Genomic DNA, 25,287 nt, shown 5'->3' with positions numbered 1-25,287 from the left:
AGATGGGACCAGTGGGAGCTGTCCTGAGGGATAGAGAGGACCAGTGGAGGCCATTCTGGGGAGACAGAGGTGGCTGGTGATGGCCACCCTGAGGGGACGGAAGGTACTGGGCAAGGCCACCCCGGGGAACAGAGGGGACCAGTGTGAGCTGTCCTGAGGCGATAGAGTGGGACCGATGGAGGCCATTATAGGGGGACGGTGGTGGCTGGCAATGACCATCCTGGGGTACAGAGGGGACCGGTGGGAGCTGTCTTGGTGGGGACAGAGGGGACCGACAGAGGCCATTCTGGGGGGCTGGAGGTGGCTGGCGATGGCTGCCCGGGGGGATGGAGGGGACCGGCGGGGGCCGTCCCGGGGGCCGCAGGCCGCCCTCTCCCGCCGCCACCGCCCCTCGGCCCCGCCCGTGCCCGTCGGTGGGCGGGGCGTGTGCAGGCACGGGCGCTGGCCCCGCCCCCCGCGCCGCCGATTGGCCGGGCGGCGCGCGCTGGGGAGGGGGGCGTGGCGGCGCGGGGGGGAAGGCGGCGGGGAGGTGCGGCCGCCATCTTGTGCGTCGCCGGAGCCAGGCGAGCGGCCCGCAGCGTGGCGCCGCCCGACCCCCGCGCTGCTCCCGCCGCAGCCGCCGCCGCAGCCAGGGCCGCTGGCTCCCGCCCGGGGGCGGCGGCGGACGGGGGAGGGGAAGAGCTCGTTGCGGACGGGGGCCCCCCGCGGGCCCGGCGGCGGCGGCGGCCCCTCCTCCCGCCGGTCCTCGCGTCCCTCCCCGTGGGTTTGTGGCGCTGCGCCGGGGGAGGATGAACGGAGGATAAATGGTGCCCAAGGCGGACAGCGGCACCTTCCTCCTCCTCTTCCTCCTGGTGCTAAGCATCACCGAGCCGCTGCGGCCAGGTAGGGGCGGGGGGGCGGCGGCGGGGCCGGGGGTGCCGGTCCTCCCCCGTCAGCCTACGGGCGGGTCCCGGGGCCGGGGCGGGTGGGTGAGTGGCGTGCCCGGCCGGGCCAGCCTCCGGGGAGCGGCGTCCCCGGGAGATCCCAGCCCCCCGGGAACACCGGTGCCGTTCCCCTCCCGGCGGGGCCGGGGCCGAGAGGAGCCCAGCGCCGGGGTTGCGGTGGCCTAGAGCCGGTCCCGGGCTCGGTTAGGGCTCAGCCGGCGGCGTCTCCGCCGCTTGTTTATGCTTTTAAAAAGAGATGGGACCCGTCTGAGCCGCGGGGTGAAGCGTCGGTCCCCTGTGCCGGCTGACTGGGTCTTGGGGGGACTGTGCATTAGGGTAAAAAAATTCATTTTAAAGTTTGAAAGCTTGGGTAGGAAACTGCATAACCCTACAGGTAATCAGCAGTGGAAACGTGGCGGCATGACTAAGTTTTCAGGTGCTTCTTACTTACTCGCTTTTACGTTGCGGGCCTTGGGAGCCAACAAAACAAGACAAAACCTTCACTTTCAAAGTGCTATATGATCATGCCTAAAAGAAAAAACAACCCTGTTGCATCTCAGTTCATGTGTCATCTTAGTTCTTTTTTTACTCCTTTTAGGGAATTAATTTAGCGATGGAGTTTTTGTGTAGTAGCTGCTAGGCTTTAAAAATGTAAAGATGATTGGCTTTGGAGAAATGGTTGGCATTTGCTGCTTGGCAACGACAGCTTTTCTCGGTACGTCTCGCAGTTGGGGTTTCTTCTTGGGTGTTGAACTCGCTTGGAGCTTGGCAGAGCCCTGGCGTACCTTGAGCTGCTCTTGCCCGAGAGCATCAATAGCCAAAGCATGGGGGTGCCTGGAGTGGCGTCGCAGGTTTGGGAACGGTCCCCCACCGCACTGTGCGGCTGCTCCTGTGCGATGCTCTCTTCTCTGCCAACAGGAGTGTAAGAATGATGGTGTACTTTGAAACCTCCTTGGTCTTTCTTGTCAAAATAACTTTTATGACCCAGACTAATAAAACGTAACAGTATTAATGAACCGCATTTAAGCGAGTTCCCAGTACAGCTGAAGCACAATTGGGTCAGTGTAGGCAGTCTTATTGAAATAACTAACTTAGATGTTGAAACTGCTCTGTGTGCGCCTTGTTTTGTTTTAGCTTGTTTTTTTGGCAGTGCAGTGTATATATAAGGCTTATGATATGTTCTTAAGTAGCCAAAAGAAAAAAAAATATACATGGAGTTGCTAACCTAGTATTATTACAGTTGGAGGCTTTTATGTGGGAGAAGATACTATGTAAAACTGATTTCAAGCAACTTCCTTGGTAGCTGGCACTAGGTGCTACAGACAGCTCAATTGCTGGCTGAAAAGATTCAGCAGGGATTCAGAGCTGTCTGTACTTTTACAGGTGGGTAGATTTGACCCTGAACTCTGTTGGTGTTGAGCATTGTTGCCTCTGAGAAATTAGAAAATGGCATTTTCCGTATTGTGTCGGAACATTTGTCGCTCCAGTTTGATATCAAATCTGTCAGCAGCTGGTGCTTGATGGGTGAAAACAAGTTTTTCACTGAGGTTTGCTTCTTGAAGGCAAATGAATTTTTTTTTCAGTGGTGCTCTAATGTATCTGCTTTAGAGATTTGTGGTGCCGTAGCCACGCAGGCAGAAGCATCCTTCTCGTGAACAAACTCCAGCTCTCATCTGCTCAGGCTGTGCACCACTGGCTTTGAAACCTGTAGCGTTAGGATTCCTCTGTGGCAACTCCGCATGAATTCCTTGAATTTTGCTGGACCCATACGTATTCCTGAACCCCAGTGTGAAGTAAGGCAGCTGGGTGAGGGGCTGCAGCTGGGGTTCCTCGCTGGGTGAGGAGTTCCCGCGCTCCCTGGGGAATGTGCTCCTCCGTGCCGCGGGGGCGGGGGCGGGCGGGGGTTGAGCTGTCCATGGTGACGCCTCTCCTGCTCCTCACGGCCCGCCGCGCCGGGGTGGCCTCGCGTCTTGCTGCCAACGTCGTTCGCTTTTTAGCTTGCTTCACTTAATGGCTCGAGTCTACTGCTCGGATAGATCGCCTGTTTAGTAGATTTAATAGTGTATTGGGTTCATCCTGAAGCAAAAGGCGCAAATAGGGAAAATGCGGCTCGTGCAAGTACAGAGGATGTACAGAACTAAATGTATCATTTTAATCAATGGTGAAGAAATCTCCCTTGTCTTTTTTGGGGAGGTGCATGGATTTCCTCAGCAGAAAGAGAAGAGCGTTTGGACTTAGAATTTATTTTCCTAGTGATGTTTGTTTTTTCTCTTTACTTCTTTAAACCTGTGTATTGTAGCAACCGTCTTACTGGTTTAGCAAGGATGCCTGCAGCTTGCTTAGCTTAAATCTGTACTTGGAGCTATCAAATGAGTGCTGCAGAGTGATGGGAGGTTTTATGTACTCCAAGATGAATGTGTAGTTCCTTCACAATTCAGTCCCAGCGAATCAGGCACCTCTTTGTGCTTCCATGTTAATTTGACACTAGCTTTGTATCCGTGTTCTTGCTGTGCTCTTCAGATAAATAAAACCTTCTTTTCAGCCTCCTCAACTGTAGTATCTTTTCAGGGCAATCTGAAAGGCAGTGATTTTACGTAGAACTATTTTTTATGCATTTAGGGTGAGATAGGTTTTAGTAAATTAGGAGAGAAATTAAATAAAATTTACTCTTATTCCTGATTTTTCCATCTTGGTTACACGACTCTGTTTTACACGGCTGCCATCACTAACAGCATCAGGTACATCCAACATACCGTGACATCAGCCCTGGCTGTGGAGACTTGGGTTCCTGAAGGTACCATGGGCAGTTAGATTTTCTGAGCCTGTGGACTCTGAATGGTAATTTTATGCCTTTGAGAATCTCCGCTTGGATTTTTTTTTTTTTTGGTCCCAGTGTTTCCCTCTTTCCCTTTTTAACTGTTTTGACCATAAGCTGCTTGTTTTGACTAGTTGCCCACTTTATAATGCATTATTGAAAGTGTTGTTTTTTTTTTTTTTTTAAAGTAGGGCATTTCTTCTTGAGTTGCAGTAATCATTATGTGTTTGGAAGCTGCTAATGTGAATTGAAGCTGAACGTATCAGACTTCTCCAACTGTATGGGTGAAAGTGAAGGACTAATTTAGTATTTCCTTTAAGCACTTACTGAATTGATTATATCTGGTGTTCAGACACTTGTTTTGGGGGATATTTACCACAGTAGTGTTTGGCTTAATAATATCTTTTCCGGGACAACTCAAAACATCTGCTTCAGGTTATCTGAGTAGCTGGCTGAGAGCTGTCTTTATGTGAAGAAATATTTCAGTGGTCTGTTAACTGAGTCACAGTAAACTGTACTGGTGCTAGTTTGGATTTAGAGCGAGTTTCTGAACATTAGTGCGTTTCTGTTGGTTGACTAAAGGGCATCAGAGATGTAAATTGTTCTGAATTCAGTTTTGTAGCACTGTTTGAGAATATGTAAGAAGTTCCTGTTTCTTTTAACATCCCATTGCACAATCAAAAAGCAAAGGTTTCGGTGTCTTTATGTAATGTTGGGAACTTAAACAGTCTGGAATGATCAGGACGACATGTTTCAGAATAGTGTTTAGAGGATTAATTAAGATCATCATCGCTAAAGACAATAACATGTTTTCATATTTCTCTAACAAGATACTGCTGCTTGCTAATGGAAAACACTTAAACATGGTCAGGCTTTATATTGGATTTTGTAATAGTGGTTTAGTATGGAGCCTTGTGAATGTAGGTCATCGGGCTTTCTTATTAGAGCATTTGCCAGGCAGCTAAAAGCCAATTGAGTTCTTGTTCTTGCAGCTTTTTTTTCTCCACTTCAAAGCTAGCTAGAGGAAGTAATTTCATTACCCAAGTTCTGTTTTTAAAAATTTTGCACAACTTACCTAATAGGCAGTGCTTAGAAAGACTTGCCAGTGCAAGTGGTCTAATTAAAAAGCCCCACAACTTCAGCTTAAATTTTTATCTTTTCATAAGCTTTGGTGCTTGCTTGTTGTACCTGACTGACTGTTGTGCTAGAACTTACCGGTGGAGTGTTTGTATCTTCAAACAATACAGTCCTAATGTACCTAAATTGCTGGCTCTTTTTTGTCACTTAGTCAAAAGTTGTAGGTCTTAAATGCAAGGTAGAGCTCCTTGGAGTAGAAGTCTAAACAAGCCCACAGTCGACATTGTTTCAAGGTGATCCGCTTGTCTCCTGTGACTGAACGTGCCCGGTTTTGGCTAGTTGAGTTGTATCAGTTAATTCAATGAGAAATCCAATTATATTGGTCTTAAAATGTGACCTGGGCCCAGCATTCCTCTGCTGTGAAGGGAGTTCCTTGGTAAGCAAATAGAAGCCCTTATTTTGCTTTTTGTTTGCTGTTTCTACCTTAGCAAGAGCTGAGATGAGTAATATTTTTTGTATTTATTTGGTTCCATGTCGTTGCTAACGACAGTCCCTGTCTTTGTATTTAGCTGAATTCCCAAGTGAGGGCGTCTAGGTGTGAGGGGCAGAGGGTTTTTATCACACTTCTTCAGTTATTTTTTTCTGAAAATAGGGCTGGCCTGTCTTCCAGTCTTATGTTTCCCCTTCATCCCTTACTTCTTAATCATCTACTGTTTTTATGTATTTTTAGGTTTTTTTCCTTCCTACTGATGTATTTTTGTGTGCTCTCTTCCTGGTGTTCCTGTGCTCAGCTGTTTGCTGCTGTTATGAGCTGCAAAGTGAGCCCGATGGATTTGAAAAGTCTTTCTTGCGGCTGCTGTCAGCGTAGCAGAGACAAGGCAGAAGGTATTAGACCTTATTAGCAGGTCTGATACTTTAAGACTGGGTAATTCCTGATGTTAATTATAAGGCAAAATTTTTGAGGTTCGAGTGGGTTTACTACTACCCATGGCTACAAAGTAAAGGAGAGGAAAGGAGTAAGTAGGCAGGGGCCTGTTTGTATGCATTGCTCTGGTTCTGAGAAGTAATAAAACAGAAGGGGAGCCTGAGGGTTTGCAAACGCATGACTTCTGTCCCACCCCAGTAGGTTTGGGAGTAGAGGAACAGCCAGAACAGCAGAAGTGATGGAGAAGAGAGTGCTGCTGCAGCCGTTCTCTATAGCGGGAGGCGGCGGCTGTGGAAGTGCTGCTTCTTTCTCAGTAGTTAGCGGGAAAGGCACAGCTATCTTGGAGAGAGAAGAATTTTAGATGCTAAGTATGAAAGATGTAAAATCCCCTGGTGAACATCAGAAAACCAGCCAAGACTTCAATGAGTTATTCCGTCCCCTGGAATTAGCTTTGTTAGGGCTGGTTTTGATGTTGAATTGTAATGCAAGAGTAGTAGCTACCTTTAGAATCTCTCTTTGAGTAATGCCTGGGTCTCTGTGTTTTTACGTGGTGACTTCTTGCAACTTTTATAAGGTCTTGTTTCATCTTATCAGGTGCATGTTAATGACTTCTTTCGTGATTAGCAGAAGTTCTGTTGCTCTTGTATGTGTTGTGCAGAGCCAGCGTACCTGGCGTCGAGCTTCGGGGACCTGCGACGTGGTCAGAGCAGAACCTGGCAACAGCTCAGTGGCATTGCCGCTCCTCCCCTTCAGGGGTTAATGTTGGGGCTTGAATTTGTTACCTATTTTAAAATTAAATAAGTGTGTGCAGTGGTTCTTGCACTGATAGCCCCAACAAGGAAGTCCTTGAGATAGAAAAGAAGTATATCACAGCTAATGGGAGGCTTGCTGAGAGGCTTGCTGGTCTTTGCCTGTGGGATCTCAAGGGCTAACCTGTCGTGGGAAAAGGCTTGCTAATCGGTTGTTCTGTGTGGACTGAGAGAAAGTTATGGCTAGAAGGAGTGCTAAGAGATTGGGTTGTCTGTCTTCCTTTCCCAAAACAAAATCTGGTAAACCCAGGCAATTCCTGAAGGATACTTTTAATGGTTCCATGTGACAGAGACTCCAAACATCAGATCCGTTTGGTAAGCCTAGTTGCCAGTCTGTTGCTTGTTCTGCAGTTGCAGCCGATTCTTCCTGTCTAAATACAGCGTAGTGCACAGTTCCTCGTGCTGCAGTTACAAAGAACAGTTTGCCGGTTGCCCAAGGCTGTTCAGGTGTCAGAACCCACCAGTTTTTCATCAGCGGTGAGTGCGGGTGGGTGCCTGGCAATGCCTGCACCTTCCTGGCTTCACACTCTCCAGAACGTACCATTCCATTTCCTTGTGTGACAGCTCACACCTCCACGTTTCACTTCCAGTGCTGGGTTTGTAGAGAACCCATTGAGTTGAGGCGAAATCACAGGTTGTTTGGTGAAGTCATTGATGAGCTGTAGCAGAACTCTAGCAAAAATGTGAGTTTGGGATTAACCTTTAATCCACATTCCCCAAACTGTGCAATCCTCTGGCTTCTTGTGGTTTCCTGTGAAACTTTCAATTTTGTCTGTGTAGTAAAGGGTCAGCCTGCTAATTCTGAGTTTGATGAACAGCATTTTAATGGTATTTGCTGTATGGAGCTCCTAAGGAAGTTATTATCCGTGTTTGATGCCTACCACTTAGATTAGTAGAAATACATTTTTAAGTTTAATGGAAATTGATAGTTGCCTCATTAACTATAGCTAAACAAAACAATGTTCAACTTCCTAATTAATTAAAATTGGTTGATCTAACCATTATATTTTGCTTCTGTTTATTGATTAGTGCATGACAATTGTTGGCTTGCTTGGTGGAAATGTAGAACTAGCTTTTGGTGGCTGCACTTGGGACATTCCCTGCTCTTTTGTCCTTAAACTTACTGATTTTCCTTTGTCATATTTTCATTTGTGTAACTTTTTTCCTGTCTTGTCTTCTCTTTCATATACCTCCTTTGTTGTGCTTCCTCGTACCTTTCTCACTATGAGACAAATACTTGGGGTTCCTAGTGAAATTATTTGGGAACCAAAGGTAGTAGAAAAGTGGGATTAAGTGCCGTTTCTGGCAGAACAATGCTGGGTGTTTGGGCTGGCTGCAACTGCGTTTTCTTGGGGGAGTTTCAGGTGTCACTTTGAAATGCCAAAGCCTCCATCGGTTTGTGTTTTGACACTCCAATCTCCATTGCAAAGCGGGCGATAGCACAGCAGCTGGGGTTTGAAGTGGGGTCTGTATGGAGGGAGGTCAGCTCCAGCCCTGACCTGGGCTCTCCCAGCCCAGCTCTGCCCTCACATCTCGAGGGGATACGACGGTGGGTGTCAGCATCGCCTTTGCACGAGTGAAAAGAATTTCACATAAAACCGAGTCAGTGTTGTCCTTCAGTATCTGTATGTTTGGTCTGTGTGAATATTTGTTTAGCAATTTAAATAAAAGGTTTCTTCTGACCTAAAAATAACAGGTCTTCTTTCATACACTTTAAAAGAAAACAAATAATCCCGCTTCTAACACCTGCTTGGTTTTAGTTTGTGCCCAAGTAGCATTTTGCCTTGTGTATGCTAAACTTCTAAAGCATGTTATAACTTTTTTTAATCTAGGGATGGTCAAAACTGCTTTTGTGCTTTCTCTCTGAATCTGTGAAATTACTTGTTAGGCTTAAATTGCCCCTTACTGATTAAAATATGGAAACATAAATGTACTCTATTAATGAGATCTTGGAAGAATCTTTATGAAAAATCAGGGATCTTGCAGGAGTGAGGTGCGAGTGCAAAGACTTAAGTCAGAAGCATCATCACCCCTCAGTTCTGGTAGTAAGCAGATTGGAGAGAAATGGTCCAAGGACGCTGTAGTATGAATGCTTGTCTGTGTCTCTCTGAGCAACAGTGGAGTTGGATGTAATTTTTCTATGGATGTGACAGCTAAAGAATGGCAAAGATCGTGTTTCGTGGTGTAGTACCAGACTCATGTGCATGATAGAAGCTGGTGGAAGAGCTGAAGAGCACCAGCAGTACTTGAACTGTTAGAAGGTGTGGGGGATGAGAAAACTACTCTTAAAGGGTTATGTGGCCTTTTAAAGGTGGATTGAACTTTTGTTTGCTCACTTCTGATAGATTAAGCTTACGGGTTTGATATATGAAATTTCCATGCAGGTATTTGTTTCATCAGGGAAGAAGAAAACACAGTGTCTTATACAGCATGGACAAACGCAGCAGTGACTAACATGGGCTGCGTTCCTGCCGTGTTCAGCTTCAGTTGAGCGGGGGAACGCTATTCAAAGCACGAGCCATTTGCTCCAGTATGCGACAGCCACTGCACCAGCTACTGCGCAAGGGATAAAACAGGTCTTCCGTATTTGAGGTCAGAATATTTCTGTATATCAGACTTTTGCTTTCCAGTGTTCTAGATGCTTGCTTATCAAGTCTTGTACACAACGTGAAGAAAAAAAATGAAACAGGAGCAAAAGCTTATTTTAGTGTGACCCGTATTTGAATAGCACTCATGTGCAGGTTTCCTGTCTCCTGGGTTTGTTAGATTCTTGTTTAAGACCATGACCTTCCTTGGGGCCCTGTAGAGACCTTCTGCCATGTTCATGCGGTTTTGAAATTAAGAAATCTGGTTTGTTTTTGGAGAATGGAGTGGTTAAAAATACCTCATTTCATAGATAAGATTTTGTCATCTGTTTGCTTGACATTAAAGGGTATTGCAGTTCCTCGTGTGTTAATTCAGCAAGGTATTCTAAATGCATGCTTGGCCTTAAATTGTGTGTTTTCATGAAATTTGCTTGCATGATGGAAGTGTAAGGATGTGCTTAAACACTTCTGAATCCTGTATTGAAAAAAAATAATATTATATTAGCTTTTTTTTTGTTTTCCTACAAAGAAGGAATGTGTGTTGTCTTGTGGAAAGTAAATGGGCTTGCTAACCAATACTCTGAAATCTGGCAATTCCTTCTGTGGATTTAATGGTGGCTACAAATTAGTCTTGATTGCGCTGACAGTTCTTAAATTGCTATTATCGCGTTTCATCTGAATATTCTTGTTGAAACCTGATCTAAAGAAAATACTAATACAGTTCATGTGAAACTTTGGATTTAAATTTTTCTTTCCTCTGTGGAAAACTCTGATCTCTGTAGAGCATCTGTTGGGTTTTAGCTTTTTTCTTTTTTTTCACACCTAGAGTTGTATTTGGTCAAAGGGAATACAGTTTGGTGATCGCCCTGGTGATCATTCTGAAGTGAAAACTATGTTTCACATAGGAACAAATATTGGTCTTGGCTGCCTTGGTAGGATGAGTACTTTTCTAATTCTGAGAATGCAGTTGGTTGGAGGAGGAGAGGAACTCATCTAACATGCTTAGATTTTTTATTTTGCGGTAGTTTTAGGTAGACGGCTATCAGGTAATAAGACACAGAAGTGCTTTCTGGATTACTTCTATCAGTAGTTTCTCTAGGTTGATTTTTAGAGGCTTTCCAACAAGCAGCTTGTGCAGAGACTGTCAGAAATTGGGGGGGGGGGGGCGGGGAAAGAAATGTTCCTGGTATTCAAATACTTCTGATTACCGGACTGGTCTGTCTAGAGTTGCTGTCACCGCTGTGTAGATCAGAACATCCCGGGGTGACTCTGAAAGGCACTGGAGACTGTATGGTGAAGGACCAGCGCAGATTCTTCTGGGAGGAAAGAGGTGCAGGTAACGCTGAAATCTTGTGAAGACAGAGCTGAGAACGTAATGCTTTTTCCGTGTTCAGAATGACCCCAACTTTGTGGAAAAACTGCAAATGAGCAGGAACAGTATGTGTACGTTAATACAAGATTTTAGAGTATTTGGATGCAATGGAATATGAGGATCTTGTCGTAAAAGATGTGTTTAGAACAAGGTGAAGGTTTGAGGTGAGACTGGGGATGGAAACTGGAAGTAGCTAAGCTGCGGTACCCAGACAGTCCTGTCAGCGTAAATACTGTCTGTGGGATAATCTGTCTGTCCCGACCTGGGCATATGGATCGTAAGGGAGAAAGTGCTGTTTGTGGTGCTCTTTTCTGGACAGAATTGATGACTTGCTGAGTATTTCACTACTAATGTTGTTCTTAATGGACTTCTTCTCTGCTGCTGCATTTGTTGGGAGAATTAATATGTTGTGTGCGTGACCGTATTTAAATTCTGTGTGAGGAATAGTGCTATTTTCCAAGCATCCACGAGCATGTTTCATAAGTAGTGGGTTTTAATGAATTCTGGACTCCAGTGGGCTTGTCCCTATAGTTCCTCCGCTCTAGTGCCTACCCTTGCCTGACACCACTGATGGAGTAAGGCCATGTCTTCCCCGTGTTCCCTCCGTCTGTCCACAGTATGTCCTCTGCCATGAGGATGCTGGGTGTCTGTCATGGCTTGCGCTGGGCTGGCCACTGAGAAGAAGGACAGATGCTCTTCCCGCACCTCTGTCGCGAGGGAGAGAAAGAGACTTATGAGTTTAGAAGAAAATAAACTACTTTAATGACATATTATTAATATAATAAAAAGGAAATAATGAAATATATGCAATATATAAAAAAACCGTATCAAGCTCCCAGGGTGACAGTCTTGCCACCGGGAGGCACTGGGGAAGTCCCAGGCTGGACTCAGTGTCAGACGGAAACTAGATTCCAGATCTGGGTTTGGGAATGCTCGGATCAGGATCAAAGGCAGATGAACAGAGTCCTCCTCAGGCACTGGCCATTGAAGAAAGAGGCTGGCCCTTGGATCCCTTTTATCCTGAGCATGATGCTGATGGGATGGAATACCCCCTTGATCAGTCTGGGATTCCTTGTCCTGCCCGCTCCTCCCTGCAGGTGCCACCCCTCTACGCTGTTCTGCTGCTGACCCTCCAACGTTACCCAAGATAACAAAGTGACCTGACCTTGCTTGTTATAGCAATAAATATAAGCAAGAGCCTCTCTGCACACCGTTCCTTGGCATAAATTAACAAATAATAAGGTCTTCTCATTCTGAGAACAACCAGTGTCTCCACAATATGCTGTTAGTTTCAGAGAGTTCAGTTAGTTAGAAGAGGCTGAGCTAAAAAGTAAAATTACTGAACAGAAAAACTGGTTCTGTTTTACCTCAAACCAGAACAGTTGTGCAAGGGTTCGGTTAGCCCAGCTCACCACTTCCCTGCCGGCTGGGAAGGCCCCCCCTGCGGTGACAGCGCGGCGTGCAGATGTGCAGGCTGCTGCTGCGCGGTGCGGCCCGCACGGGGCTTTCCTGCCCTCTGAAGTTGAAGGCCGTCATCGTTTCCTTCCCTTGTGCTGGCTTTCCAAAACTTGCATTGCCCACTGCATTTTTCTGGGCTTGGCTTCTTTGTCAAGCTTATTTCAAATTGGTTAGTGAGTTTAATTGTGAAGTGTGATCGGTACTTTCACTGATCCACATGCTGTTTGGGCTTTCTTAAGGGAAAGGGTCAAAAACGTGGTGCTGCCCAGGTCACTTACCACTGTTGCACTAAAATGCTTAAGTCCCACCTAAGGCTGTACAAAACACCTGAAGCCCTGAACAAGGCTGTTAGTATAGAGGAACTGTAGGCTTTAATTTTGAGCTGTATTAAAGGTTCCCGAGTACCCATGGCTTTGGTTTTGTTTGTGCCAGTGCTGTATTTTGCTTTTCCCTTCTGCCTGTTTGCTTACTATCATAATATACCGGTTTCTTAGGGGGGAAAAAATGCAAGCCTGTTGCTTAGCTGGTACCTCACTGCTATGAAAATAAACTGTTTTTCAGTCTGGAATGCTGCATTGTCTAACTCACAGTATTATTTTGGCTTAGTTCAAGTAGCAAGTTTTGTTTTCTGTTTAGTTTTAGCAGTACTGGGGAACAGGGAAATATATTCTTTCTGTTTAAGTCTTAGGAATAAGTGTCCACATTCATAAAGCACAAAGTCTGTATTTTCTGAGTCTTAGGAAATCATAGCCAGGGTTCCCATTCAAGAAGCTCTGATGTTGTTGCTTTGGCTGAATGCCGGGTCTCTTGCATGGCCTTAGCTTTTTTTTTTTAAAATTCTTTTCGTCTTTTTTTAAATCGTTACTGGCATTGAGTATACCCTCCAGACAAAGAGCAGACAATGAATTGCAGCGAATGACGCTTGTGAGCAAGGAGAAACTGGGTCAGTTCCAGGCTCGTGCAGAGCGTAGGTATGATAGCGATGAGAGGGGCCGAGGGGAGGGAGGCTGCCAGCATTCCTTACCGTGCTCTGAAATCCTCATCTAGCATAACTTACTGTGACAGCACCCCCAGTAATACAGAATGTTCATTAGAGTTATTCATTAAGGATTTACAGCTTTCAGCTGGAGTGCTGTCACAGTTTTAATTACTTCATGAAACTGTCATGCAGAAAATGCTGATGCCTCCAATATGTATTATTTATTTATTTTTGGAACTGATGCGTTCCTACCAAGTGAGATTGTAACTCCGGAATCTCTAATTTTCAGGAGCGGGAGTTAAATTTGAGAATAGTTGTGGGTTGGTTTTGGTGTCCTGGGCTCTGTGCCGTTGTGCTTTCGTCCCCTCCGGCACACGTGGGGCCATGGTGGACTGAAGCTGCCTGACCCAGATGAGATGATCTTTAGAGGTCCCTTCCCACCCATCACTCTGTGATTCTGTGACCCAAGGCTTACGATGAGGCGCGTTTTCCGCAGCGCAGCTGAACAGCTGAGCCCTGCATTGGATGTGGAACTGCGTGCTCTGTTTTTCTGTAGGCTTTTAATTTGAAGAACAGTAAACAGAACCAATTTTATTGAGGAACTTTAATAATTTATGGAATGGATAATTGTCTGATGGTGACTTGGGAGCTTGACAAATAGTTTTCTTCTCCAAAAATAAGGTGGTGGTGTTATAATTTTTTTTTTCCTCCTACTGTGGCTTGGTTATGAAGTACTGTATGTGCTCACTCTGCTACCCTGAATGCAGCAGTGGGTGGGGTAAGGGTAAATCTGAAAACATGTAATTGAAGTAAGATTCACCAAGTGGCATAAAGAAACCTGCTGGGAGACGAATGGACAGTGAATTTTCTCCCTGATCTGGAGCCGAAGGGAAGCACCACTTAGGGAAGGTGTTGCTTGCCTGAGAGCAGAGCCTTTGCGTGGGGTCAGTGATACTGTAGAGACAAACTAAAAATAAGAAAACCTGTTCAAAGACTGGGTCAGAACATCCCCAGGTTTGTAGTTGGCTTCTCTGTCGCTGAAAACCCTTTGTTTGGCAGCAGCCTTCTGGCCCCTGGGCGCTGAGGCCGGGCAGGACATTCCTGCTCTTCATGGAGTTTTGTGTGAGATGCGGTACCTGCTCCGGTGAACATCACCTCTGCACTTCAGAGAAGTCCATGGTGTGAAAACTGCTTTTTGAGTGCAGAGGACTTGCTTAAGGACAGGTTTTTTTCACATATCTGCTGAGAATGAAATTAAGAAAAAACACTGGGGTATTGTTGTATTGGGGATATTAAGAATATTTTAAAGTTTCTGTTACTTCAGTAAATACCAGTCTAGAGAAATATTGGTCGTGTTATGCTTCCTCTTGAGCATAAATATTAGATAGGGAGCTGTATGTTTGTGATGATGATGGGCATGGTGCTCCTGTTGTTGTTTTGTTTGTGATACTTGTTTGCAGGCACTTGTTGGGCAAAATCTCCAGGAGTTAAGGTCTTAGGGGGTCCGGCTCCTTGCTGAAGGCGCTAGGGTCTGGGCATGCTCCTGCGCTTCAGCATGGGTCAGGTTATACAGAAACAGGGATTCAAGAAAAAAGCAATTTTCAGTTTTCGTAAACTTATTCTTAAATGTGTTAAAATATGAAACAATAGTGCAACATGTAGGTACAGGTCTTAATGTAAGTAGGTAGGTTTAGTATTATAAAATATAAGAAAGACCTGTTGGACAAGTTAAAATCTGAATAAGAAGAGTTACTGGCCTAAGCGCTTGTAGTTAAGGGTTTTTGTTAATGCTTAATCAGCTTTTGATAGCTGTAATTGCCTCTTGAAATCTGAGCAGAATATTCTCTTACAGGTTGGTTCATCTGGTTTGAGACAATGAGGGATTTAGACCGAGAAAGCAGGAAGTATTTCGGTGTTTGGTTTTCCTGCTGTCTGTAAATAAAAAATGAAGATCTACCAGATCCAACCTTGAGAAATGTGACCAAAATAAGCAAAGTACACGTGAGGTACAGACAAAACTGCCATTGTTCGTTAAAAGCTTACGTACAAAACCAAACCGTGTACTTCAAGCTTATCTTTTCCGATACGTGCATTTCAGAGTAATAGCTTATAATTGAAATAACATTAAATGCTGGGCTTGTGCGTTAATCAAATTCCAATTCCCATACAAATGAAGCTCAGCAGACAAGAACAAACAATTAGTGTAGCAAATGAAAAGTGGCGTTTCTTTGTATTAAAAACTGAAACAGATTCAAATCTATACTGGCTATGTAAATGCTAAAATGTAACATGTATCTGTAGTCTTAGCTACCACAAGAGTATCTGAATGTATGAGACTTTACTGAGTGGTGAATCTCTTTAATAAAGAGAAATTAAGTCATTGCAACTAGAAGAGCCCTAACATTAATAACCAGTGTTTGCAGTCACTGAGTTTAATTTCTGTATCAAATCACTCTCCTGAATTGAAACTTGTATTTTGGAGGCTGTAGTTCAGGGCTTTGGCTTCTCATCTCTACCTTTTACATTGTGAATTGCCAAGACAGCAAGTTTTTTGTACCGCTAGTGGTTTATATATTGGAGTTAGGAACGTGTGGCTTGTAAGTAAGGGGGATCTTCTGTCAGGGACGCATTTCTGCTTTCTAGGCTTCCTTTTTCCACTGGTTCCTGTAACCGTGAACCTCAGTGTCTTGCGAATAGAAGGTTGAAATTTAGCTTTTGAAAATTTTGATGTGTTCACCTAATGCTTTGCAGGAGATGTTTATTATATGTACCCGAGACAGGGCCTCTGGCATTTTTATTGGATGTAGCATTTCTTCAGGCTGAATTCCTTTTATATCTGTGTCTTGAATTGAAGGAGGATAAATAATCCTGTCAAGACAGTATCAAAGCATTCTAGTTTATCCACCTGCACTTATCTTTGCAGGAGCGTTTTGATAGCGCTTGTAGACCAGAAGGGTGCTTTTTTTGAAGTCCACAGGCAGTTGGCTTCTGTCACTTGGCAGAAGTTTTTATAGCTTGCTGGTTTTTGCCCATTCCCGAGAGCTCCTTCCACACCAGCTGCTTCTCTTACCACTGTGGTGGTGGGACCTGATACAGCTTTTTGGGATCAGAGCTGTCACTCAGGTCAGTAATTGGGTCCGTTCTTAAGGTATGGAGGTGGAGGTCCCAGCTCTGTTCACAGGGCAGCTTGTGGTGGCACAAGGCTGAAATGAGCTGTTCTGCTTCTGAGGAGATGTGTGTAATCCTGGCATATCTATTAGAGCTAATATTTAAAAAAATAAAGTAAATGCATTAGTAGGTGTTCTAGCTTCATTGGCAGACTACTATTATGAGGCCCCAATTCCACATTAATTGATACTGGATCTGTACAACTGTGTTTCTGCTGAATTAGTTGGAGCATGCAATCTTTCTGGTTGCAGGGGGACAAACCATAGCTGATCTGACTCAAAATTAATGTGGACAGACAATAGCTTCATTTGATCTGAAGCTTGCCAGCTCGTCACATTCATTCAGAAAGCAGAACTAGCAAGGTGAGCTTGGGTTGAATCAACACTTTGTCTCGTGTTTATTACAGTCTTGATTTGATATTGGAGGCTCTAAAATGAGATTGGCTGCATTGAAAAGTAGTGGATAGTGGATATAGATCCTCCCTGCCTTTCTTTCAAATAAAATAGTTGTTTTGAGTAACTAATTATCCCTTATTTTTTGCATAAAAAGGGGAAGATGAATAAGAAATTAATTCCAGTTTAAATGCAAGCAGGAGGTGTCCTAGTCCAAACATACCTCTGAAAGGCTTAAACTGAAGCAGAAAATGCAGGTTGCGGGTAGTGTAACGCCTGGGGCAGCTCGCTGTCCGGGTGCACATCTGCTGCGGAGGGATGCCTGCCAGGCTCCGGAAGGAAAACATTCCCAGTTCCACGAGATGATTAACCCTGAAAGGGCTTCCTGGATCATTTTATAATGGCAAAAAGGTGTTTTATCAACTATGTGAAGCTGGATGGAAATTAAAGCAGGGTGGGTGTGTATTTTATTCATCTGACGTGAAGTCCTTCCTGTGGATAATGCTTGTTGTGAATGTCTATTTGGAGTATGTAGCAGAAAAGCTGGAAATTAGCACGCTGTAAGGAGAATTAAAAAAGCTAGTTGAGCCCTGTATTGACATAAGTGATGAGTGCTGCGAAATGCCTGGCATTCAACATGTAATTGGCAAAATCTTTGGAACAAAAGCCTTCTGTAAGAGTGTAAGCAACCACCTTGAAAACTTAGTTTTTTCCTGTGTGAAACTTAGATTTTTGTATTAGTCAAAAATCTTGTCTGTTCAGTCACTGACTTAGAAAAATGGTATTTGGCAGCTAAAGGACATGAAGACCTCTTGTTTCTATGGCACTGTTTAAATTTATTTATAATCTTGCCTGTTATTTCTGGTGTTTGATTAATTAAGTGTCCAACTGTTTTGTAAGTTTTGTTTTAAATTTCAAATTACAGGTCCGCGACTAGCTTTGGCAAGACTTCTTTCAGGTGAGTGAATCACAGGCAGGTTATATTATCTGTTTGTCCCAACAAATTGGTATTGTTTTTTTTTAGCCTTCACCAGACAGTAAGTTTTATCTTGGGTTATATATTAAGCTTGTAGAACTGAACACGGTCTGAAGCTGATTTCAGTTTTTCCTTCTCTTTATATAAAAAGTTACGAAGTTTCTTGCTCCCTCTGGCCAATTTGTAGCTCTTAATAAACTGTTGCTAGAGAGAACAATTGAAGTGTTACCAGAGAGTCGGCTGTTACTAATTGATGGTATTTCTGAAAGGCAAACGTTCGTTGGGGTAGGAGTGTGCTGGTCGTGTTTTAAGGAAGAAACATGGTGGCGTTGTGAAAGCCTGGGAGCGCGGTCAGGAGAGCTGACTTCTGCTCGTAGGCTCATCTTATCTGCAGCCTCTGGCAAGCTGTGTGATTTTTCTGTACTTCGTTGCAAGCAGCAGGAGGAGGATGCAGTGGTTGGCGAGATCGTTGAGGGTTAACCTTGTAGAAGCGCTTAGAGACGGTGAAGCGAAGAGACTGTATAATGACACCTGGCTGCTTGAAGTGTTTTCACGTTCTCACGCTGCTTGAACTTCGTGGTGCTTTGGAAGTTTATATTATGTATAGTGCAAAAACTACAGTTGCTGCTATTTGCAGTGTTTTACGTGCCTCCCTTCTTCCCAGCAAATGCCAGATGAATTTAATTGCTCTAAAATGAGATTTCAGTTCTACTAAATCTTGTGCTGTAGCATAGCAAAGACTGCATCTGATCGTTAAAGGAAAAAGAAGCCTTTTATGTTAGAATTTCATATGTGAATCATAATACTGCTGATGTAACTCCTCACATTGTACATGAACGCTGGAGGTGGTTTTATTTCTATTTTTTCACTCCTAGGCAGTTGTTGATGCCGTTAGCTAGTGTTGTATTGGTGCCTCTGCTGCAACAGCGCTTACTTGTAGCTGAGCTTGTGCTATTACATATTTTCTAACCATACTGAACATACAAAATGTTTCTGCTTCAACAGCTGGTGGAAAAGACGTGTTTTTAGTGCTGCTAGGAGGTGATAGTTTAAGATACTTTCTTCCTCATCCTTCCTTGCTGTGAGTTACCATCAATAGCTATGACGGGATATCAGACTTCAGCGACAGAAGTGGGATGGGTATTTTTGAAACTATGCTATTCTGCTGAAGAACTGGAAATCTTAAATGGGTGAAAAAAGGTTTTTTATTTACCGCACTCCTGGAAAGTACAAAGTCTGACTGTGTTAAGTGATTACTTGCATTTTGGGAAAGACGGCTGGTTATGTTGTGCTGCACTGCTGTTTGCTAGTGCTCGTACGTCCTCGTGAATCCTGTTCTGCTGCTGGCGGTACGACTTGCCTGTAAAGAGACAGGCTTGAAATGTTTTCATTTTTCTGATGTTTTCACTTGAAAATAGGCTACTGAAATGAAATGCTTGACAGGGCCATGGAGACTAGCACCTCTCCTGTGCATCCTCTCCTCTCCTGTATTTCTCTGTTCCTTGGCTGAGTATCTCGCGGGTTCATTATGGGCTTCCTTCTATTTTCATGTATGTATTTAACCTCTGAAGGCTGCTGCCCAGGCCAGCCGATGTACTCTGCTGCGGGAGACTTGATCCAGGCACACGGGGTGAGGGACGGTGTCGGGAGGTGGCCCTTGCTCTCAGCTGGGGGTTCCTGAGCTGCCACCCACTGCTGTGTCTCAGCCGGGTGACAGCCCACCAATGTGCCAATGGTGGGGCCTTAGTGGAAATCTGCATCCCAACAATGGCAAGGGCTTTCTGAAAGAGCTGATCTTCAGCATCAGTTCTTGAGGAGGCCACCGGGTATGTCCAAAGCCACCCTGGGCACAAGCGAGGGAGGCAGTTAGATTTTCTCAGATGGTTTGCATCTTGTTTCTCTCTGTGCTAAACCACAATAGGCAGCGCGCTGAAGCAAAAGAATTCCGAAGAAACTCTTCCAGAAGCTGCACGATGATTTAGGTAGTTCAATAACACATGGGGATAGGGGCCCTGGGTTCGGGTGGCGCAGGCGGTGTTATTGGCAGTGGTTGCAGAATATGGAGACTTTAATCTCTCAGTATTTCTTTCAGTGTCACTCTTTTCCCTTCCGCAATAGAATTGCGTAGCAGTTCGTGTTCCTTGGTCTGAAATAATTAGCGCGTCTCACATAGTATGGTTTCCACTGGGAACAATTGTTCAGCTGGTTTGAGTGGTGTTTTAATAGAAATGTTTTGTACTCTTCCATGTATCCACATTCTTCAGAGGAGCGTCTGTAACACAGGAAGTAATGACATTATGGCATGTAACTGGCATTTTTTTTTAATGCTCATAATACTGGGATGGAGTCATCCTTCTGTCTGAACCAGTCATATGTAATTGCACATCAAATGTTAATAGCATGTATGAAATTCTAGAGAGACCAAAGTATTCTTTACTGGTTTTCCCGTGTGCATGTTGGCTGGTAGTGCTTTCCTGGTGGATGCTGCCTGTGAAACCAGAGGGGTGCAGAATAGCCTTCTTCACAGGGTGCGTGCCTGACTCCATTAAAATCAAGTGGTAAAAAAATTAAGAGTTTATTTAAAGTATTGAATTTTGCCATAACTGCAGGTGGATGTAATGGAAACCTGGAGCTGGGCTGAGGATAGTCTTTCACGTGGTAAAATATCTACCGCAGGCTCCACTGTAAATTCTGTACATAAAACAGCAATTGTAGAACTTTCTAAGAAAGCTTCCACTGCCTGCTGACATTGTGCAAACGTGGTGAAAGGAGCTGCAATGATTTACTGAAGAGTTGATGCTTTTCTGTGAACTTGAAATTTGAATAGTTCTCATTTCAGCTTGAGGTTTTACGTTTGTTTGGCTTGGGTGTCGTGTGTGTCCCTCTCCCCCCAGCTTAAAGACAGACTTTTAAATTTTCTTTTTTGCTACTCTGGGCAAGTGAAGCTTTACCTTTTATTCCTCTAATCAGGGAGAATAAAAGGTTTTACTCCCCCTTTCCCTCTTTGGGCTAAATACATTACTTCAGTTTTTGTTCTGGGAGAGGAGGGGGAAAATCATTATGACCTAAGCTGGTAGATTTTTATTTTTTTTTACATTTCCCCAGCGCTCATTTGCTGTTAGCTGTTTGGACCGAGGAAGACTCTAAATGGTTGAGAAGGCTCTTGCCTTGCTGTTGTTGCCCTTGGTAGTCTGGCAGGTCTGCGAGAGTTCTTAGTCATTTTGTGACCTGCATGTGTGCTCCGGGTAGGTGGTTGCTAAGAGGATGTGCCTGCTTTTATTTTTCTAGACGAGCAGGTCTGCATTTTGAAGAGAAACCAGTACTAGAACTGGATTTTAGTCTAACATCGAATTAGAAGCCTGTTAACAATATCCTGTACTGATTACCAGGTGTATGGGTACAGCTTTTATTGAGAGTGCCTGATTACTGGTTTTATTACGCCTGGTCATGTCGTCTGAAGTGTGACCTCTGTCTTGATTTAGTTTAGACTAGTTTAGATTTAGTTTAGACTAAATCAGGTGTGTTTCGTGTGTTTCAAGAAGGTGACAACTGCAATTACAGCTCTTTTCTTAGGTTGTAAACTGTGGACGAGAGAATACATACCTGTATTTTAATTTTTCTTTTAGAGATTTCTCCCTGCAAAACAGGTTACCTAATTGATTCTTTCAAAATCAGGAATGAGTGTGTTTTACTTTAAAATACTTAAAAAAAAAAAAAAAAAAAAAAAAAAAAAAAAAAAAGCTCATTCTCTAGACGCAGCTTACCTGGAATTATTGTAGCTTGCTGAGAGGGAAAGGTGCTGAATTCGTCAAAAACATTGGGTGGAAGATTGACAGCCACCATCCAGGAGAAAGACAGACGGTGATGGTCTGGTGTGAAAATGAGCCTACGGATGCTGATGGCTATTTGCAGACTTGCCTTGTGTAAACAAGCTTAGAATTGTTCTCTTGTGTAGACAGATATTTCTTTCCCTGGCAAAATATTTTGAGGGACACAAAATGAAGCTGGCATTTGATAGATGGATTTGATATAAAAAACTTTGAAAAAAAAATGGTACTTTTTATAATGCTAATTAGGTCTGACAGTATAATGACAAGTAGGCAGTATTCTTGCAGAGGCAGGAACTACATGTTTGCAGATGTTGACAGGTTCTTGTAAAGGATGTGTTCGTATGGAGAAACTCTACAAAAAAGCTTAAGCTAGAAACTGAAAACAGGTTCATGGATATAGTAATTGTTTTACAAATACTTCTATGAAATGGCTCGAAATCAGGCTGGACATTTGTGCAAGTCTAGCGGGTCCTGGCATACATAGTGATTGGAGTGGAAATGGGACTCTGAGTTTATTGTGTAATCTAGCACTTAATTACCGAAGCATATTTTTGTTGAACTTTGGTTCTGAGAAAAGTGAACAAGTAGTCCTCAGAGCCTCACAAGAAGTAAATGGGTAACGCTATGATGATAGCTGCTCATATGGTATCTTTATCAGGATGGTTTTACTACAGATGACTGAGAGAATTATGTCCCAGGCACTGGAAGCCGGTCCTCGCGTCTGCTAAAACCACAAACATGCAGTTTAAAACATGGGAAGTGATCTCAGACAAAGTGGTTTTTAACAGGCTGAGTTATCCATTACTTCAGTGATACGTTACCTGCTGGATGATCAGTATATGTATAGACCTGCAAGAATAAATAACGCTTCATACAAAGCACGCCTTTCTTCTCCCCCAGAGCTCCGCTGCACGCCGGGGCAGTTTGCCTGCCGGAGCGGGACCATCCAGTGCATCCCTTCCAACTGGCAGTGTGATGGGTGGCCCACCTGCGAGGATGAGAGCGATGAAGTTGACTGTCCAGGTGAGTAAAGCCGAGAAGACTGCCCACCCCAGCGTCACCTTGCTTTGCAGCAGCACTTTGACTCGCTAAGATCGCTCGCTTATTTTTGTTTGAAAGTGGAGATTGGTTGATAGAACTGTACCCATTACTAACAAACTTTGAGTTGGCTTCCCTTTGTTCTGTATAACTAACGCTACAAACAGTTTTTTGCTTGTCTGAATTACCCTTCCATTCTTACAGTCTGAGTAGGTATCCTGGAGCTGAGGAGAGTTTGTTGTGTAAAAAGTGACTTTCACGACAAGGAAAAAAATCATATTGTAATTAAACCAAAATGACACATAGGCCTGTGGTTAAATTCGGAATTACTGCTTTGACTGTATGAGTGTATCGCTCTAACTGTGCTGGGTGACATTGTTGAACTTGGGTAGAGAGTGTGTTTTATTGCTGCCTGTTCTGATTATGCTTCTTGTGCTTAAGTGGAGAACTTTGTTCTGCCAAACAGGCTGGTGTGTTTACTCCTCGTAAACTCTTGTGATCGTACGCTTTCAGGAGCCTGTTGCCAGCAGTGGTTCTCTGCTAAAGCTGATGGATACTGATCTGTCTTGAAAACAACAAGCAAACAGATATTTTTGATTATGAATATATAATCACAATTTTGAACACTTTCATTTGTTCTTGACAAACAGGCCAGAGCAACTCTTTTTCTATGTGTCTTAAAAGTGAAGGGACCTGTAACCTTTTTTTTTTTTTTTTTTCTCCTCTCTAAGAGCAATGAAGCAGGAATCTGAAAGTATGAATTCAACTGTGGCATAATTCTAAACTTTTATCTCTGCAGTGTGACTAAATTACATTCAAAAACTGTTTTAAGAAATGCTTTGCCACTAAACTACTTAATTTGCTTGTGAGAGAATCTCAGAAACTTTGTGGCATCATCATTACAGCATTTAGTCTGCCATCATTCTGCTTTTTGAGCTATTTTAGAGAGGTGCTACAAAATAGTAACATCGGTATTTTACAGCAAGAAGCTCTTCTAAATATTCAGATTTTCTAGTGGAATTAGAGGAGTAAAACTAACAATCGAACTTTGAAACTGTGCTGTGGTTAGCCATCCCCCAGTGTCTGCTGTGCACAAATTATTAAAAGAATGTGTTGAGTGCTCTTTTCAGAAAGCTTTTGCCTAGTTTGTGTGAGCGTATATATTTGCAGGGGAAAAAATGCTGGTAGTTTCTTCTGACATTGAAAATTAAGCTGTGCCATTGATATTCTGTTAAGGATAGTCTTTATGATGTGGATGCCCTAAAGAAAGGTGCTTTTATAGTTGTGCTGTTATTCTTCCTCCTTCTTAGTTAACTTTGGCCAAATGTGAAAAACTAGGGACCTAATAAAATTCTGGAGGTTAATGGAAGTCAATGGCTAGGGAAAAGCAGAGTCATGTTAATATTTTGATTTACTCAGAAAGTACTGGAGGCTTCACCTGTGGGACTATTGGAACATCTACATTAGTAGAAAGCAGTATTTTTATCTTTTCGTGTTGCCTAGTGTGTTAGTCAGCAATTTACGTTGTTGCATGGAGGGTGCAACGGGATGGTGTTGCCTCAAGGACTGGAGTTACAAAGAATATTTGGTATATGGGTAGGAAGGGGATTTTATGATAGTATCACTTCTCAGTAGATAGGCTCTGCTTTTGTGTTGGGGCTATAGGTCTCGCTGGACTGTCTGGCCTGACATGATGAGAGGAACTTTTAAGTTAAGAAGTGAAAGGAGATGCGTGGGAGAGACTTGATTCGTCGCCATGCCTGTATGCAGGGAGAGTAACATACATAAAGAATACTAGAGGGGAAAAATGATGGACAGCATAGAGAAGGAAAGTATTCCACTTGATGAAAAGAGTAATTGGATAAGTAATTGGTGAAAAGGCTGCGCTCAGTAAAACAGCCAGAGAGCTGGGTGTGGCGTTTGTGAAAGAACTGAGATATTTGCACGGTAATGCAAGGAGTGTAGCCAGCAAACCAGAGGAACAAGAACTACTGGTGTGGGATGTAAAAACTCTATTATACCTGTGACAAAAAATTGGTGGGGTAGCGTTGTGACCTGAAATGGGTGATGAAGGGCATGTGCTATTCAGAACTGTCAAGAATAAGGACAGGTTGGTGTGCTGGTGTGTGTGTGTATGGTGTGATGGAGTATAAAAAGGAATAACATGAATGAAAGTAAATCTGAGGCCAGAGTAAGTTTGGAAGAGTATGGTTTTCTTACGTTGGGGAAAGCAATATATATGTGAGCAGTCACAGGAGAGACTGAGTCCTGGGGCATTGATTGGGAGCTACTGCTGCTAATGATAGTAGCACATAGTCATACTCTGGAGTGATAACTTTCTTATTTGGCCACTGAGTTAACAAGAAATGATGCAGCTTTAAATTTAGAAAATAGCTTTGGATTTAGATGAGCAATTGTGAGATGATTCAGCTAAATTTAAGTACTTTTTAATTAAGGTTCTTATTTCAATAAAGGCAGACTGAACACTAAAAGAACTAGTTAGTGAAGCCACCTGGACTTGTGAAACTTGGGGAATTAAAATATCTTTAAATTAAAACGTATGAAATCTCTCTGAAGCATGAAAAGAAAGCTTGCAAGAAAGGGCTCTGAATCTGGTTGGGAAGCTTGTTACTTTTTCGCCTTTGAGCTACTAATGGCACACTCCAACTTGAGCAACTCGGAAAAGGTCAATGGCAGCGAATTAGGGTTTTGCGGTGGTGGTGAAGGTGTGTTTCAATGACTACTTGGTCACGTTGGTATTTTCAAAGGTTTAATACAAAGCCATTGTAAGTTATTTGGCACTGTTGGTTAAGTTCACCTTTTTTAGGCCTGATTTAATTCGCGTTAGTAAGAAAGCTCCTATTAAAATAAGAGGATCATTAATTAATAAATTATGTCTCTTTTCAGAATGAACGTTTAAAACATGGAATTCCTTTCAGT

At 43.6% G+C, this 25,287-nt stretch overlaps 1 protein-coding gene across 6 annotated transcripts in view; it reads left to right on the top strand.

Moving 5' to 3' along the window:
• Nucleotides 1-643: 643 nt before the first annotated feature.
• DGCR2 (DiGeorge syndrome critical region gene 2) overlaps nt 644-25,287 on the top strand; it is a 48,782-nt gene continuing 24,138 nt past the window's right edge. Inside the window, exons 1-3 of one of the 6 annotated variants that reach the window (XM_054219398.1) lie at nt 644-882; nt 17,429-17,461; nt 22,210-22,332. In XM_054219398.1, the coding sequence (XP_054075373.1) occupies nt 804-882; nt 17,429-17,461; nt 22,210-22,332 (235 nt within the window). In that variant the 5' untranslated portion in view covers nt 644-803. The remainder of the gene's footprint in view (nt 883-17,428; nt 17,462-22,209; nt 22,333-25,287) is intronic. The other 5 variants (XM_054219399.1, XM_054219400.1, XM_054219401.1 and 2 more) reach the window with 5 other exon arrangements.

Source organism: Rissa tridactyla, chromosome 13, assembly GCF_028500815.1.
Source record: "Rissa tridactyla isolate bRisTri1 chromosome 13, bRisTri1.patW.cur.20221130, whole genome shotgun sequence".
NCBI classification, from domain to species: Eukaryota; Metazoa; Chordata; class Aves; order Charadriiformes; family Laridae; genus Rissa; species Rissa tridactyla.
The sequence above is the reverse complement of the archived record's forward strand: the minus strand, read 5'-3'. Positions and strand labels throughout refer to the sequence as shown.